Source organism: Macrobrachium rosenbergii, chromosome 41 (genome assembly GCF_040412425.1).
Source record: "Macrobrachium rosenbergii isolate ZJJX-2024 chromosome 41, ASM4041242v1, whole genome shotgun sequence".
Taxonomy (NCBI): Eukaryota; Metazoa; Arthropoda; class Malacostraca; order Decapoda; family Palaemonidae; genus Macrobrachium; species Macrobrachium rosenbergii.
The window spans coordinates 97,255,488-97,272,987 of NC_089781.1; the positions used below are offsets into that span (position 1 = coordinate 97,255,488).

The 17,500-nt window shown below is 37.3% G+C and overlaps 2 protein-coding genes and 1 long non-coding RNA gene across 3 annotated transcripts in view; 1 reads left to right on the top strand and 2 right to left on the bottom strand.

Moving 5' to 3' along the window:
• The window catches only part of LOC136827033 (uncharacterized), a 1,804-nt gene extending 980 nt beyond the window's left edge, over positions 1–824 (bottom strand). The window contains exon 1 of the mRNA XM_067084729.1: positions 1–824. This exon is cut by the window's left edge and continues 68 nt beyond it. Coding sequence (XP_066940830.1) covers positions 1–603 — 603 coding nt within the window. The 5' untranslated portion in view covers positions 604–824.
• A 1,657-nt stretch (positions 825–2,481) lies between these two features.
• Positions 2,482–13,574, top strand: LOC136827032 (metalloendopeptidase OMA1, mitochondrial-like). Its single transcript, XM_067084728.1, has 9 exons — positions 2,482–4,107; positions 4,758–5,037; positions 6,270–6,436; positions 7,105–7,244; positions 8,563–8,742; positions 9,744–9,851; positions 10,224–10,427; positions 11,372–11,536; positions 12,216–13,574. The coding sequence occupies exons 2-9, from the start codon at positions 4,844–4,846 to the stop codon at positions 12,429–12,431; spliced, it is 1,374 nt and encodes a 457-aa protein (XP_066940829.1). The 5' UTR covers positions 2,482–4,107; positions 4,758–4,843; the 3' UTR covers positions 12,432–13,574.
• The window catches only part of LOC136827034 (uncharacterized), a 132,076-nt gene continuing 120,752 nt past the window's right edge, over positions 6,177–17,500 (bottom strand). The window contains exons 2-3 of the long non-coding RNA XR_010849782.1: positions 10,273–10,450; positions 6,177–6,344 (exon numbers count right to left, since the gene is read on the bottom strand). This is a non-coding gene — a long non-coding RNA (uncharacterized lncRNA). The remainder of the gene's footprint in view (positions 6,345–10,272; positions 10,451–17,500) is intronic.

Consider the following 17,500-nt stretch of genomic DNA (forward strand, 5'->3'; position numbering starts at 1 on the left):
CTTTGGTGCGGTCGCCCTTGCTTTCTTCTTCTTGTTCTTTCTTCTCTTCCTCTTCTGCCTGTTTTTTCTGTACTGGGTTTGGTTCTTCGAAGAGTTTGCCTTTAACTCGTTCATGCCAGGGCACGGTCTTTCCTCCTTGGAAGGGAATGTGCCCAAGTTTCTGAAAGGCTCAGAGATATGGCACTTCTCAGGGTCAGTCGAAAGGATTTCTTCAGGGAGAGTTTTGAGGTTACCGTTGTAATATTCCTCACGAACTGCATTTGATTCCTCTTCATTCGTTTCTCCGTTTGGTTCTCTGGCACATTCGTCAACGTATATGAGCGTGGACATCGAAGAAGAAGAACTCACTGACGAACCAGACTCCCCTTCTAACGAATCTCCTGAAATCAGCATCTGTAGGAGGGCATTCCTGGAGGAACACAGATCAGGCTGCGCTGTCCTCAGCTGGCAGAGCTTTTCTTCTGCCAAGATTATTTTCTTTGTCAGTTTCCAGAGGATAAAAGCAAGCTCACCTTTCTCCAACTTCAGTAGCTCTAGAAAGCTTTCGTCAAAGGTCCCATCTGTGTTCACTGGCCACAGTATGCCATTTTCCACATCTGTCATTTCTATAGTGTTGGTTTTCACTTTGCTAGCGTCTCCTAACTTCCCACTGAACTGATGCCAGTGTGCGGTGTGATAAACAACTAAGCTTTTAACAAGATGCTTAGAGAGTTTACGTCACTCTCCAGCCTTCAACTCCATTGTTACCTCAGGTGCCTTTGACATACTGCAGATATCGTACGGTGGAATCGCCAGTCGCATGATTCACGTTCTTGTCTGGCTGACTGTCAACAAGAGTGAGTTTATTCTTTGCAATGATTCTTGTGACTTATCGTTTAAGCTGTAAATGATCACGAACATAAAAAGTTCATTGAGCGTTAAACTCAGAGAAGGCCAGAGACGCAAACATACACACAGGAATGAAGTAGATAGTGTTTATCGCCCTTAAGAGATCTCCAATTGGAATAATTAGAGGACCACCTGTTGTTGATTTTGTTCATTGGTTGACAATGATATCCAGCATTTCTTATTACCTTCCGTAACTTCTTTCAAAAGAACACCATATTATTTGGAAGCTTGAATTTTAAGTCAATGGCCCATATTGGCCTGTTATAAATGAATAAGGGTTTGTCTTCTGAATAATAATAATAATAATAATAATAATAATAATAATAATAATAATAATAATAATAATAATAATAATAATAATAATAATAATAATAAAGGCGAAGTGAAACATTGGTCATCAACAGAAATAATTAGATATTAAAACAACAGATATATTGGAGCCATTGACAGAATAATTGTCGATTTATCGACCTTCCTTTTGAAGCAACGAGCCGAAAATTCGACTTACGATCAATAAAAATCGACTGCAACCAAGTGTATAAATGGGCCTAATATCAATATAAGTAAACAATTCTTTTCACAATTAGCGACAAGATTTATAAATAGTCTGCACTGAATTGGCAAGGTTCCAAAAAACCGACCTCTAGTCAGAAACAATAAATTGTAGGAATCAGCTTACTGCCAGGAATGAATAACCTATTATAATCGAATGATAATCGACTTCAGTAATCTACAAAAAGTGTACTCGCCATCAGCGTTAGTTTCTACGAGGATAAACAGCAATAAACAACAAAAATCGACTCTGTCACCAGCAGTTACAAGCAACAATATCCAGTTAACAATAACAGCAATATGCTGTGGAAAATGGCTTGCTATATGTGCCAATAAGTTACAGACTTATATTTAACATTACTCTTCTCTAAAGGAGGAACAAGAAGAAGAAGAAAGAAGAAGAAGAAGAAGAAGAAGAAGAAGAAGAAGAAGAAGAAGAAGAAGAAGAGGAAACTGCAATGAACAACCCCTAGTCACCTTTGATGTCAAAAAATCGCCCAACCAGCAGCAATGACAAAAGACACGTCTTTAAGACAACTTTATAAACAACAAAAATATTCAGAATGTTTCTGAGACTTCGGTGACAGTGACCTGATTAAGACCGGTATTCAGAATGTTTCTGAAACTTCGGTAACACTGAGCTGGGGACGCGAAAATATTCTAAAAAAATATCACCAAAAGCACTGGCAATAACCGACTGAAATATTGGCGTCATTGGGCGATTTTTTTTCTTATATTTCTAATAAATATTTCAAAAATATATTTGAGGTAGACAATTTTTGTTTACATATGACGATACAACACATGGTCGGTAAGCTTACAGTGTTTTTCCTTTTATTTCTTTATTGTGCGGTCTAAGTTTTATCCTAGGCACAAAATTGCTGACTTATGGCAACGACAAAAACTGATTTCTTGTCTGTTTTGAGTTCTCATTGATAACCAGGCAAGCGAGTTAGTACAGAGAGAACCAGGAAAGGAGGAATGACCAGCAGTAAAACTAAAATACAGGGAAAAAATTGGTGTCTGGCATCTCCAACAACTGGGCCGTCATCAGCTGATCGAACAAAAACAGCAAGCACTTGCACCAGCCCAAGGTTAATAAAAGCAGTGCTAACTAGAGAAAACAGGTTATTTGAAAGTGAAAAATGCAAAATTAGTGCTCAGAAGAGAAAAACTGTGGGTAAGGAAGTTTATAACAAAAGTCTCTTGAACGAGGAATTGGAAAGTTTAGTCAGGAAACTTGTGTACAGAAGAATTACGACATCCGAGAGGGGTGAGAAATAACTTTCCTCACCCACTGTTAAGATGGTTTACTCAAGCATGCTCGAGGTTCGTCTGTCTTGCGTAGCTATTGAAAAAAAGTTGTACAGTTTTGACAAAAAGCCAGTCGCTAAAATACAAAAGAAAAATAACTCAAATTGTGGTGGAAAAACTCGAAAAACACATAGAAAAATAGACAAGCTCAAGAGACACCTAGTTGAATCTGCTCAACGCATTTTTCCTCATGATGCAACCAAGCTTGAGGCAGTCAGATGGGAAGAGGAGCAGGAAGTAAGAAGACAGCTCCAAGTATGCCCCAGTGGCATTCCAAATAATGGATGATCTTGGCTAGAAACAGTGCTGAAGGTTGTAAGTGGCCCATCCCTTGTAAAATGAAACCCCTATCCGATAAAGCACTGTTTTGAGGACGCCCCAGGGGTGAGATATCATCAGGTACCGGCAAAGACGAAAGTCTTGGCTCACACAGCCATAAAAAGCATGCAGCCTCACTTAGAATGAATTATTCTCGTTAAGAAGTAAATAATCTATCAATCTTTGTGTAAATATCATCAATAATGACCAGTTCATTTATATATGGTGTTGAAAGCACTCGAGAATCTTTGAAAATCTTTGTCTTTCAAACTGCTACTACTCTGGCAACTCTTGCCCGATTTGCAAAAAGTTTCTTTCATTTGAAAGATGATACTTTTATTCAAAGTTTGGAGATAGCCAAATGTCTGGTAATTTGTATATCTGATGTCTGTATTTGGGTTTATATTGTTACATGAGTGAAATGCAAGAGAAAAATTTTGAATGCCGAGGAAAACAATTAATGCCACGCTCCAGAAAAAGTTGCCACCAATCTGTGTACTATGGGCTATCATTTTCATAAAAACTTCGCCAAGACCTAAGTCTTAAAAGCTATTGACTAGTAGCGATATGAAAAACTGATGATTTAAGCGTAAAATTAACATTCATAATTTTTTTTTGTACTGTATTTAATGATAGAATTCAACGAACTTCGTCTGTATAACCATCATCATGGGCACAAACTTCAGTAAAAAAAAAAATCAGCATCTTAGCTCAATCAGGAGAAACTTGACTGATTGACTTATGGTTACTAAAACTGGCGTCATATTAGGAGAAAAATGTCATCGATTGTGGACCTCAGTATTAAGATAAAATTTACGGAGTGACAACTTCTGTGCTTATGTAAAAGTCAACACTTTCTCGTCAGGAAATGATAAGGCAGAGATTACGATAATATATTCTTCACGACGGCGGAAACCTAAGCCTTCTTCAGTGTTTATAGAGATGGTGCAAAGGTAGTGTGTCTATCAGTGTCTGCGATCTTCGGAACTAGTGAGAATTATTCTCGTGATCTGGGAAGGATAAGACAGTCCACAGGTATTAGAAATGAGAGGCTTTTTTTAAAGTATTTAACTTGTTAGCAGGTTGAGTGAATATTTTCCTGAATAACTTGAATATTTTGTTAAGGTTTGCTTAGTTTCGTTCAAGTGTCTTCAACAGCTAACCAAAACTAGTTCGGAAAGTGTTTTAGAAATGTCTGACCTCATGTTTTATTTATGTTGGATAGCATTACATAGTTAAGTTTCCATTAACGACAAACTTAGCTGCGTGCTTGCAATCTGTTGTCTAAGTTAAATATTTTTTTTTTTAATGAAACCATACTTTTATTAATTCATTCTAGAAATGTTCCTCCTTCATTTGGTTTTAGTTTTATTTTTCTGTTTCTATTTGGCTTCAACACATTTTTCTGTTTCTTCTCAGTCTCATTCCTCAGTCTTTATTATCACTATCTGATTCCTATTTTCTGCACTCTTCGTGCTGGCCCTGCCTTAAGCTAGATTTTAATTTTTTCCTCTTTAAAATTTCAGGAGATATCAGTTACACAACGTCCGGTCAGCAGTACCACTCCTCTTAAAACTCGCTTTTAACAGACCATTTTTTAAAAAATTTAATAGATGATTTATATATTATTTAGCTATTTTTTTTTCTGAATATTTGCCCAGCGTTTAGTTCAGTTTTGATTTCAGACACTTTTGGCGGGCCGGAACAAAACCGTCTCTTCGAGAATGCTAAGCGCAAGAGGTGGACTTTGTGGTACTACACTGCTCAGAGAATGCTAAGCGCAAGAGGTGGACTCTGTGGTACTACACTACTGAGGTGTCTCATCACCAGAGGTGGAAAACGCTCGCTGGCATCTCGCCATGGCTATCCCCCGTGTCAGCAAGCTTATCCAAACTCCTGGCGGAAAACGGGCGTGAAACCTCGTGTGCCCCTTTACTCTCCTTTTACCTACATTCACACGAGCAGGTTATTACTTTGTCATTTTATTTACTGGATGCATAAATCAGTTTAACCTTATTTTGATTTGTAATATCAAGGTAGACAAAGCTTGAAGACTGGGAACAGCTCCTGTGATTTCGATCATACAGATAACTTACCTTCATCTTCTTCAGTAAACTGGTAGGAAACTAGATACTATCGGAGTTTGTATACTGAGTAAATAATCAAAGTACGGTATGATTTGTGGTATTATCTATGGGTTGTTAAACGTTTTGGAGTGGTTTGTGCTCCCTCCAGCATGGAAGGATTGCATACAACCTTCTGAAACACTTGGCACCCCTGGAATAATGCAGCAAAGTTGGCCATACTTCGGGAATTTACGTAGCGTATAACCCATGATGTTTCCCTGCTAACGGTAGAGCTTTAATGACCTAAAAAGCAAAACAAACAGTGCATTCCTGACCTATATTATTACTTGTTTCATAGTGCAACTGCGAGGTTTTCCTCCTGCTTCACCTTGCAAACCCCTCTACTCTCAATTTCCTTTCCAGCGCTGAATGACCTCATAGGTCCCAGTGCTTGGCCTTTGGCCTACACTCTATGTTCCACTCCATTCCATTCCTCGTTTGTTAGTATTTTACAAAATCAATAAACTTTAATTTTGAGTGAAGAGGGATCACTGATACAAATAAATGGTCAAACAAGTGTTCATGAAAATTTTTACATACGTACAAGACTTAGTATATTATGTTCATATGTTCTGACAGTTAAATGGAAATATTTTTCTCTGTCGCTTATTTCACTTACAACAGTCTTCTGGCATCTGAGATCATAAACAATAGTCAGAGACTGGGAATCATTACAAAAATGACTTGTTTTCAGCAGTGAAATGGAATTTCACATATAGTCCGAAAGTTTTTTGCCAAGTGAGAAAACAGACTTGATTAAAAAAAAATATGACACTTAGTAATATGCTAGATAAGTCAAAAGTGAAATAAAGGTTGCAGTGAAACAAAATTCAGTAGATTAATAAAATATCAAAACATTCATTTGCATTTGCAACTGAAAATAATTGTTTAAAGGCTGATGGTGCGAGAAAGATGACGAAATTAATAACCAGTTTGAAAATGAAACTAAAGAGTTACCTTAGTCAACCATTAACTTACAAAAGCCTTTAGGGACGTTTTTTTTTTTATGTTGGGTCCTGCGCGGATTAATCAGTCTCCTTATCAGCATCTGTATCCTACATATCCTTACAGTCCAAGGAACCTTCACCCTGTCGTCAGTCTCCTGTTGGTCAAACCTCTTGCTCGAGTGGCAGCTGCTGTTACGGGCTGGTGGGTGAAGAGGTGGTGGAGAAGGCTCCCGAATAAAGATAGAATTAAGATAAAAGAACATTTCCAGCGTCATAAGATCGGATACGGAGGTACGTGAGATATATGCATGGATGTCATATATGCATGGACATGCTGTTATTTGTCTAAGCCCACAATGTTCTTCTCCTATCGGTACTTCCGTCATCTGTCTGATATTCTCAGTCAGAATCCTACCACATAACTTCCCTGGCAGAATCCTTTACAATTACTTTACAATTGCAATTACGAAAGACTTCATTTACTTGAAATATTTAAAGTTAATGGAATTATTTAAGAACATTAATACAATAAATAAAAACCCTTTCAAAGAGCTCTCCAGAAAATAGCTAATCCTTTCTAAGTCATGTGGCAAAATCTATATTGATCAAACTAGAAAATGATTGGAACAGAGTTACTCGAAATGAAATGATTAATTCAGAATTGCTTATGTATTCAGCAACTAGCGGACCCAGAAAAATTTCATGGGGTGTGGCACCAATTTCCATATTACACACGCACATACACACATATATAAATACATTATTTCTTTAATCGATTTTTAACATTTCTCCCATTTTTTTATTTATAAATGTTATCTAAATCTTCAATATTATTATTTTATCATTATTTTTCATGGGGGGCGGGGGCACGTTCCCAGGTGCCCCCCTCAACCCTGGATCCGCTAGTGATTAACGCACTAGTACATCCAGCAAAGAAAACCTTTTTGAAATCATTTCAGGCCTCTTGCTGTTCCTGCTTGCCTCGGGCTATGGTTTTTACGTGAACCACGTGACCGCAAACCCATATACAGGAAGGAAGAGGTTCATGATATACAACTCCTCTCAACTGGAATTACTGGCTCAAGAAAGATTCGACTCGGTAAGTTCACAGTCTTTCTTTCTGTCTCCCAATCTTCAGCTGGACAGAGTCAGTAGACTATATAATAAACCCAAGACTTTCAAAAGGGAAATCAGCCTGGAGAGAGAGACAAGCTATAGGAAAAGGTGATAAATGAATAAATACGAGGGATCAGAAAATAAAACCGATACAGTTGGAATTTAGGAGACGTCAGCAGCAGCTAAGAGAATGAATGAATTTGTTCCACTCTTAAGATATTTGGAGATCTGAGGATTCCACAAATGCATTAGATTTCTATTTTTATTCATTACTATAACTATTTATAATTATATATTATTATTTCTTGTTTTAGTTGTAGCCAAGATAAAACTCCTACAATTTGAGTAGTATCAAATGCTTGGGCTTAAAAACGACACACCGCTTTCAGTATTTATGGGGATTATGTATTATGTTATCGAGAGATGAACTGCCATACATCAACATTAAACATATTTCCAAAGGCCTAAAGTACTTGTTTCTGGGAAATGTCTATAAGAGGATATTTGACCCTATTGCAAGGAAAGACGGCAGCAACTGATATGTGAGCTCAGAAGTGACAGAAACGTGGGCCAGATTTACTCTATAGCAAATTTATGATCAGGCTAATGGCCCTCAAATAACAGATAGTCACAGGGCAGTGATTTTTGCCGTTAGGTCACCAAACGCAGATTTTGATGTATTTGTTCTGAAAGCATGGCAAAACATTTATACTGTATGTTTACATGCTAAGACATTCTTGTTCCATGTTTCTAGAATCAGATATGGTGAGAACTCCATCTCTGTATTCAAACTCCAAAATAAATTAAATAAATGAGGGAAATAAATAAATAAATAAATAAATCTAATAAATAAATAAAAGATAAGTAATCATTTAAATAAATAAATGTATAAATAAGTTAAAAAATGGTTAATTTTCTGAGTCTCAGTGTCATTGGTATGCACAAATTTTCATTATTACCTCTAAATACCCAGTGATGTAATTATTTCAATTAAAAAGTATGACATGTAAATATAAGTAATTTCATCTGGGTTGAAAAATGTCAGTAAAAAAGTTATCAGAAATAGTTACTTTTCCCATCTCAGTGTCATCAGTATGTAATAATTTTCATTATTACCCCTACGTAAATACTCATTGAGGTAATTCTTCCTACGTATGACTTTTAATCAGTAGTTTTTCTAGGTGAAGCAGACTGGGCGAACTCAGATGTCGAGAAGGTAAGAGGACATTGTGATTATTGCAATTATCTTACGTATCTGGTAAGAAGTGACCAGTAGATACTATATAAACGTCTCTCGGCAGATTATCGCTCACCAATTCGCGGGGAAGAAGGCGCTTGAACTGTCTGATGAACGGGCTGCAGCGATTCTGGGAGTTGTCATTCGTCTTCTGAATGCAAACTCAGACATACGAGAAGTCCAGAACAGAATTTGGACGTTAAAAGTTTTCGACGACGAGGATTACCTCGTTGGTGCTTATTCTGTAAGTAGCAAATAAATGAAAGGGGAAATAAAGTGGGTATACGTCTTATCGGCCAAATTCACGGTTACGAGGCTGTACTGATCTGCCTGAGGACGTTGAGCAGTTGAAACTCCAAAGTTCAAGCGAAGATGCAATGCATTACTACCCTAAAGCAATTCTCCTCGTATTTTCTGTTGTGTTTACATTTTCATTTACCCGTTTATTAATTTCTTAATTTATTGTTTCTTTTGTAATAACTGATTTCTTCTTTCTGTAGTTCCTGTTACCTACTGTTACTTCTTTCAGATGAACACCGGATTCTTTGGAAACTAGAATTCCAAGTCAGTGACCCCTGTTGACTTGTTCTATTAAATAGGGTTCATCTTCTGATTAATAATAATAATAATAATAATAATAATAATAATAATAATAATAATAATAATAATAATAATAATAATAATAATAATAATACTTTCATAAGCACTTCTATGCTTTTTCCGAATTGGTTTGCATACTTCTTTTATCAGGGGAATGACTTCAGGATGGAAATGGTATTGTGTATAAACCTATTTCATCCTTCCCTGTCTACTCGAAGGTGATACACAGTGGGGGAGCTAGCAAAAACAATTTGTCAGAATATTTAACATCATACACTTTCGTCCTCATAATAGCCTTGTGAGCTTATCATTATCATGATTCAGACCACGACCCTATTCATATGGAACAAGCCCACCAAAGGGGCCATCGACTTGAAATTCAAGCTTCCAAAGAATATGGTGTTCGTTTGAAAGAAGTGACCGAAGTGATCAGTTATTACAAAAGATAAAATAAATGAACAAATTAATAAGTAAATAGATGAAAGTTTAAGTAAACGAAATACAAGGAGAATTGATTTAAGGTAGTAATGCATTGCATCTTCGCTTGAACTTCTGGAGTTCAAATTGCACAACATCCTCAGGGAGACTGTCCCCAGAGATGGCAAAAATATTGAAGAACAAATCCTTTTTTCTTTTCCTTTACAGAGTGGCCAGATCATCTTTTGCACAGGTTTTCTCGACCTGATCCAAAATGAGCATCAGCTGGCGCACGTTCTGGCTCACGAGATGAGTCACGTCATTCTCGAGCATCATGTAAGTCAAAAGCAACCTCACTTGAGGTAATATTACCTTTTCTGTGTTTTTAAATGGCTGTGACAATAAAAATAACAAAGGTTGTATTTCAAATTCCTCTAACTATATTAAGGAACTGGCCATCAGAGACACGTCACATATAAATGATACTTTACCTTTGTGCAATACGGTAAAACGAATTAAATATTATCAGTAAATGATAACAATACCTATAAAACATGCAAAGAAAACTGTTCATAGAGATGAATAAACTAGACAAATGCCAAGACCTCTTACAATAATTACTTTTCAAGGAGATGCCTATATGCCAAAACACTGGCATGTTTCTATGATGCAAACACGTAAATAAGTAAATGAATTACCTACAAACAGGCAGAATCAGCAAGCCACGAATACCTGATCTCAGGATTAATCACCTTACCTATGGCGATGATTTGGGCGATCCTGCCCAGCGACATAGCGGCTGGTGTGACTGGCTGGGTCTTCAGCAAGCTAGTGGATATGATGACTCTTCTTCCTCATAGCAGAGAACAGGAAGCAGAAGCTGATACCTTTTCCCTGAAGCTGATGGCCAAAGTAAGTTTTCACTCTTTACTGACCTGAAAGAATATTATTATTATTATTATTATTATTATTATTATTATTATTATTATTATTATTATTATTATTATTATTATTATTATTATTATTCAGAAGATGAACCCCATTCATATGAACAAGCCCACACGGACCATTAACTTGAAATTCAAGCTTCCAAAGAACCCTGTGTCCATTAGAAAGAATTAACAGAAAGTATTGGGAAATGTTCAAGCTTTAAGTAGCTAAAATATAAGTACAAGACATCTTAGAGAATTGAACTAGCAACTGGGATGAAGCTACGTGCTTCACTGACCCTTTACACTTACCATCTTTTTGTATAGACACAAATTCTCACACACTGTTGAATAACTACAAATAATAGATTTTATTTAACGTCTTGTGGCTGCTTCATTGACGTAAATGTCCGCCTAGATATTTCTAATTTTGTACGAATAAGTCATTTAGGGGGATTAAAAACTATTTCTTTGACATAGATTGGCTTTTGCATTTGCATATTTAAAACAGAAGCATAACAAACACACACACACACACACACACACACATATATATATATATATATATATATATATATATATATATATATATATATAGATTTATACTGTAGATATGTTTGTGTGCATGTTATAATGTTTGTGCATTAACTATACAGATAGAGGAATTATAAAATTCTCTTTGACATAGATTCGCACGTGTGTCTGCCTGTATATTTTATACACATAAATTATAGTACACACTCGCATCCGTATCTTTAATCCGTATGTTTAATATATATACAAACATTTTATCATATATATTATATATATATATATATATATATATATATATATATATATATATATATATATATATATAATTGCTATGAATACCGACGTCCGGTCAATGCACTCATTGACTGACCAGGTAATGTCCCCTCAAATTAGGCTTGTTATGACGCCAGGGAGTCTTCCGTATTCTGGGGAAGACTTTCGTTTGCAGAGGAAGCCAGCTCTGGTAAATGGTTTGACACACACCCTTCCCATTCCAATCGTCAGGCTTTCCTGGATGGTCAGATGTGTGAGGCAATGATGCTTCGACAGAGCTGCAAGGTACGTCTCTCTCTCTCTCTCTCATATGAAGAACTGTATTCTCAGGAAAACCTTAGATAATTATAAAGGTAGGTTTCCACATCTCTCTCTCTCTCTCTCTCTCTCTCTCTCTCTCTCTCTCTGTCATTTAAAGAATTATATTCTTAAGAAGTCCATAGATAAATTATAAAAGGTAGGTTTTCCCCCCTCTCTCTCTCTCTCTCTCTCTCTCTCTCTCTCTCTCTCTCTCTCTCTCTCTCTCTCTCTCTCTCTCTCTCTCATGTAAAGAATTTTATTCTCAAGAAGGCCTTAGGTGAATTATAATGGGGTTTAGAAGGTGTTTCATTTTTAATTTTGTTTCAAGCTCAGAATGAGGAGGTATTGCAAATGTGTGAGGCAATAATGCTTTTGCCAAAGTTGCAAGATAGGCTTTCATCTCTCTCTCTCTCTCTCTCTCTCTCTCTCTCTCTCTCTCTCTCTCTCTCTCTCTCTCTCATATAAAGAATCATATTCGGAGGACAACATTAGATAAATCATAAAGGCATTTAAATGACGTTTCATTCATGGTTTTGTTCCAATACCAGAATAAAGAGATCTTGCCAATGGTGCCATGAAGCTTTGACTTACATTATCACCAACTGACCCTACTCAGGCATTACGTAAACATCCCAGCACCTGTCCAACTATTCCTTGGTTTCAGTGCCCAGAGTTGCCTCCGGGAGATCCGCGTCACCTACTGTGGCAGGTGCAGAAGCAGAAATCAAGTGCTCCTTCTCAAAGTGAGGAGAAAGAAGACGCGGGTACAAATTCTCTACCTGACAGTAGAGAAGACAAAGAAGGAACTTCTTCAGAAAACAAAGAAGAGGAAGATGCAGAGAGGCCAGCCAAAGGCTGGGTAACAGGTCTGTATCGTTAAGTGAAGCAAGAGAGGAGATATTGAGAAAAGTGCCTTATTTAAATGACAGGGAGGAATGTGACCTCAGCGTACCTTGCAAAGTCACCCACGGTCTGCAGTGAATTGAATGTAAACAAATGTCTTTACTGGCGCACAAGAAGGTTTTGCCGATCTGTAAATATTAGGATGAGGCTTAGAAATGTTTTGAAACTCATCTGTTTTTAAGAATGATAAGAACTGATCTCAAGTGAACGGCAGTTGTCATAAATAGTTAAACGACTAAGATTACTGTCGTCTTAAATACTATAGCACAGTGAATGACGAGACATGGCTATTTGTCAGACAAGTCGCAGTATATCAAGAGTTAGATTTTCGGTTTTTCAGAACACTTGACGAAAATAAAAGAAAGAAATACGATTTATCTGACATCAGTTGAAGTAACAGCGGATCTACTAATCACTGGAATTTCGATAAGATAGCATTTGTTAAATAAACATTATACTTCAAGGCCATAAGTGAACACTGCTCCGTTTTCCATGTATACAGTTTTGTAGATATGTTTCTTTTTTTAATTCAAAAGTTAGATAAATTTTTATATATTAAACAATGCTTACTTATTGGTTTCACGGTTGTGTGTGTGTGTGTGCGCGCGCGTTTAGTATGCACCTTTCAATTCATAGCCTATATTTTTTGAGAGTTAAGAATTTTATTTTTTTGTGGTTTTCAGAAAAGACTAGAAACTATTTGAACGTTCAGAGTAAACATGGTTATGAAAATTTAATAATTTTTCGATTTTTCTTATAAATAAAAATCTTACATATCGTCAGTGACCATAACTTCAGGAACTTGATGAAATATATAATACATGAAGTTATTAAAAAAAAGAGTATTGCCACCAATTTATAAAGCTCCCAGGGACTATAGATCCTTATTTTTGTGAAGGCTTGCGGAGAATAAGACTGACGATGCCTGTAAATCTAAAAATCATCTCATTTGTTGCTGTAACGCATTTTAAGAAAGAAGAGGCTAAACTAGAGTGGTTTACGATGAAATAACGACCATTTTCTATATGAAACATTTTTAATGCTTCATAGAAAACAAAACCTTTAGGAGCTGTTTGCGAATTAATGGTACACTCTATCAAACTTCAAAGACGTAACATGATTCAAAGAAATTGAAATAGAAGATGAGATCTGGTATAAATAACGAATGAATGATTTATGAAAATGTTGTACAAGGCCAGATGATTTAAAGCAATAGGATATTACAAACTAAATTAGTAAAATTGAAGAGAAATGTGGATATGAAAGCAGTAAATAGTAGTCGAACAATAATGGGTCTTTGTCTGCAACTTAGGAAAATGTTCAGTTATTTATGAAGTTCGAAAGTTATAAGTTAACACTAAGGAATCAAATGAAGCACTGGCAGATGTGACAATAAAATTATAGCTAGTTATGTCGAGAAAAGAAGGTTCAGTTCTGAAGTAAATATAAGAAAAAAAGCGAAGGACACGAGAAGGGAAATATTCAAAACAGAAGAAAGGTCATATGAGGTCATATGACTCCTGTTACTTATAATGATGAAAGCTTTGATTAACGATGGCAAACTAAACAGCAACAGGAAATTTCTATCAGGTGCGAAAATCTGTTTAGAAGATTTCTTGGTTTAACTGAACACTGCAGGAAAAATAACAGAAGCATGACCTGTTTGATACACGTCTAAAGTTTTAGGTCAAAATTTGGTAGACTGAGAAAAAATTACAGAAAAGATAGGGTAAATATGGAATGTCACTTAAAATGAGAGAAGGGACCAGGGTAATTAAGGAGCCTGGTACTTATACTATGAAAGAGGACCTAGTATTATGAAAGAGCAAGCAGCATTGTATACAGAAACAAAGCAGTAACACCAGGAATAGAAATAAGTTTTTAGAAAGACAACGGACGACTTTAGATACATCACTGCCATTTGAATGAATAAATCAAGTAATATCTATTCGTAGCATGTATGTATTTTAAACAGCTGTAACAACAAATATCCGTCATTATTTCAAAGACATGTAGTTACGAAATACTTTATTTTTTCATATAACTATCTTGCAGTTTGTTATACAGTTCACATACTGCTTCATAACCTTTGACCGTGGATACGCCAAAACCCCACCCCACATACATACTCTCTCTCTCTCTCTCTCTCTCTCTCTCTTTCACGCACACACTCACAATACCCATTGAAATAACATTAAACAATAAACTTTTAGTGAACAAATGGAAGAGGTATTACATTTCCCGGGGACGCAAGAATAAAGGAGAGAGAGAGAGAGAGAGAGAGAGAGAGAGAGAGAGAGAGAGAGAGAGAGAGAGATTCATTTAGATCTACTTTCATTCAGATAAGGACTTAAAACTGGATTCCCATTTTAAGAATTGCTCAGAAATGGACTTGAGTTTTGAAGGGCACTACACTGACACTTTTGTATATCTTGAAGGGTATTGCACCGTGGGCATATTCAGCCTACTAATCAGATACTTCTTGATTGCTTGGGTGAGACAATGTATGAGAGGGTTTTCTTCACAAATACTGACATTGAAGCTGCTACAAAAAAAGGGTAAGACAAACGTCAGTCATATCAAATAAGATCATAATTATGCCTACCGTCAGTTTAAACCTTTGACTACTCTATTTGTATTTGCTAGAATTTCTCTCTCAATGGTATGTCACTGGATCTAGTGTCCTCATCAATGTTGTAGATAATTATTGGTGTTCCTCACACTTTCATAGTTACCTAAGCACTCTATCTAACACATGCACACTCTCCATATAGTATTATTGTCAGTACCCCTCAATATCTTTCTCATATTAAACAAACAATACTTTTGGCATGTATTTTCTCGTAAAATACAGTTTCATATTATGGCCTCTATTTTCCTAGTGGTGCCAACTTTTTTCTCCCAGGTTTTCGACTCAGCGTTAAATTAGGGATAAAGTCTTCTAAGGAAGAGAATAAATGGCTAATTACTATTCATGAAATGATGTTTTCACATATAACATCGCACCACTACCAAAACCTTTCAATATTTGGCATAGATTAACCATAATACCCTAACATGTCTGTTACATATGTTTTGTGACAACAGCCAGCCAAAATGTATTTAGGCCTAAGAGATTTAGATTAGAATGGGGTAGGATTTGACATTATCAACTATGCTGCATAAACATTTTTCGCAAAACATTGCATTTGCTCCATACTTTTGATGTTTATGAGAGTAGCTTATCATTATCGTTCATCCAACTGATGCTATCGCTTTTATTGGCACTTCTGCTACCTGTCACTATTCTTTTGGCTGTCATCTTCATCACTGTCTTTAAAATAGCGGCTCATGTCGGTCATGTTTCTATGAGTGTTTAGTACAGATCATTAACCTACACTTTCTACGCACTTAGCTGCTAAGTACCATTGCTCTCGTATGCAAAGGTTCATCCTCGACTGCTCTATCTCTTGCAACCCTTATCCCATTTCTCCAGTTACTGCTTCCTTCGTCATCCCTCTCTTTATTCTCATTATCCTTCTGCCACCCTCTCACCTGCCACTTTCTTTAATACTGGGACCACAGCCGCGGGGGAAATATCTTATACCTTTGCCTCTAACTTTCTATCACTTACCACACTCTCTCTTTATCAGATTTTTCTTTGGGTACTCTATCAGTGCTCATTCTGATCTCATCATTACGGAAATGGCTCTCGTGCTTTGGTAAAGGCAGAGTCTTCCTTTTTATCCAAATCTCCTTCTCATTTTCTTTGTCAGTGATTTCTGGTGCTGAGTGTTGGGTATTGCAGTTTGGACCTCGTCTGTTCTTTGACATTTCCCCTTGACATTACTCTTCTCTTCCTTCCCAACATGCTTTTGTCAAAGCTCCCACGCCCCCTTCTTTCTCTCTCGCTCTCTCTCTCTCTCTCTCTCTCTCTCTCTGTCACCGACATTGTCTGTCACCTTCATTGTGGTCTGCCTTTTTTGTCCCCTCACCCTTTCCTATTCTCTTTCCCAATACCGTTTTGTCAAAGCCCTCTCTCTCTCTCTCTCTCTCTCTCTCTCTCTCTCTCTACGTCATCGCTATTATCCGTCACCATCGTTGTGGTCTACCTTTCTTATCTTCTCATCCTTTTCTATTCTCTGTCCCTACCACCGTTTTGTCAAAGCCCTCTCTCTCTCTCCCTCCCTCTGTCTCTCTCTCTCTCTCTCTCTCTCTCTCTCTCTCTCTCTCTCTCTCTCTGTGCCATTGTCGTTATCTGCCACCTTCGTTGTGGTTTACCTTTCTTATCTTCTCATCCCTTTCTATTCTCTGTTCCTACCACCGTTTTGTCAAAGCCCTTTCTCTCTCTCTCTCTCTCTCTCTCTCTCTCTCTCTCTCTCTCTCTCTCTCTGTGCCATCGCCGTTATCTGTCACATTCGTTGTGGACTGCCTTTCTTCGTCCTATCCTTCGGCTTCTCCTTACTAAGCCCCCCCTCTCCCCCCCATTCTCTGCTGCGTCCTCGTCGTGACGAACGAAGGTCCTCTCCTTCCTCCTCGTCACCGGGGTCGTCGTCATCATCCCTTTTCCATCTACGCCCTTTTCCATCAGTGTCATAATCCAGCCTTTCACGCCGGGGCCGCTAACATGATTACTCGCCCCACAATAAGCTCCGCTAATACCTTAATTCCTTTGCCGCATCCCTTTTCATCTTTCGTATAACTCCTCTGCAGGGCTCCGGAGAAACTTTGATGTTGGGGACGGAAAGCCGCAGCCGTCCTCCTTCGAAGGAACATCTGCTGGTGCGTCTTTTCCTTCTCCTTCTTCTTCTTCTCCTTCCTCTTCTTCTTCTTCTTCTTCTTCTTCTTCTTCTTCTTCTTCTTCTTCTTCTTCTTCAAAAGCCGCTGCCGTCCTTCGAAGGAACATTTGCTGGTGCGTCTTCTCCTTCTCCTCCCTCCTCCTCCTTCTTCTTCTTCTTCTTCTTCTTCTTCTTCTTCTTCTTCTTCACAAGAGATGGAGGATGAATACGAAAGGATGAGGAAACGAGAGACGTTTGAATAATAAGCGAATGACGAGAACTTGGTATA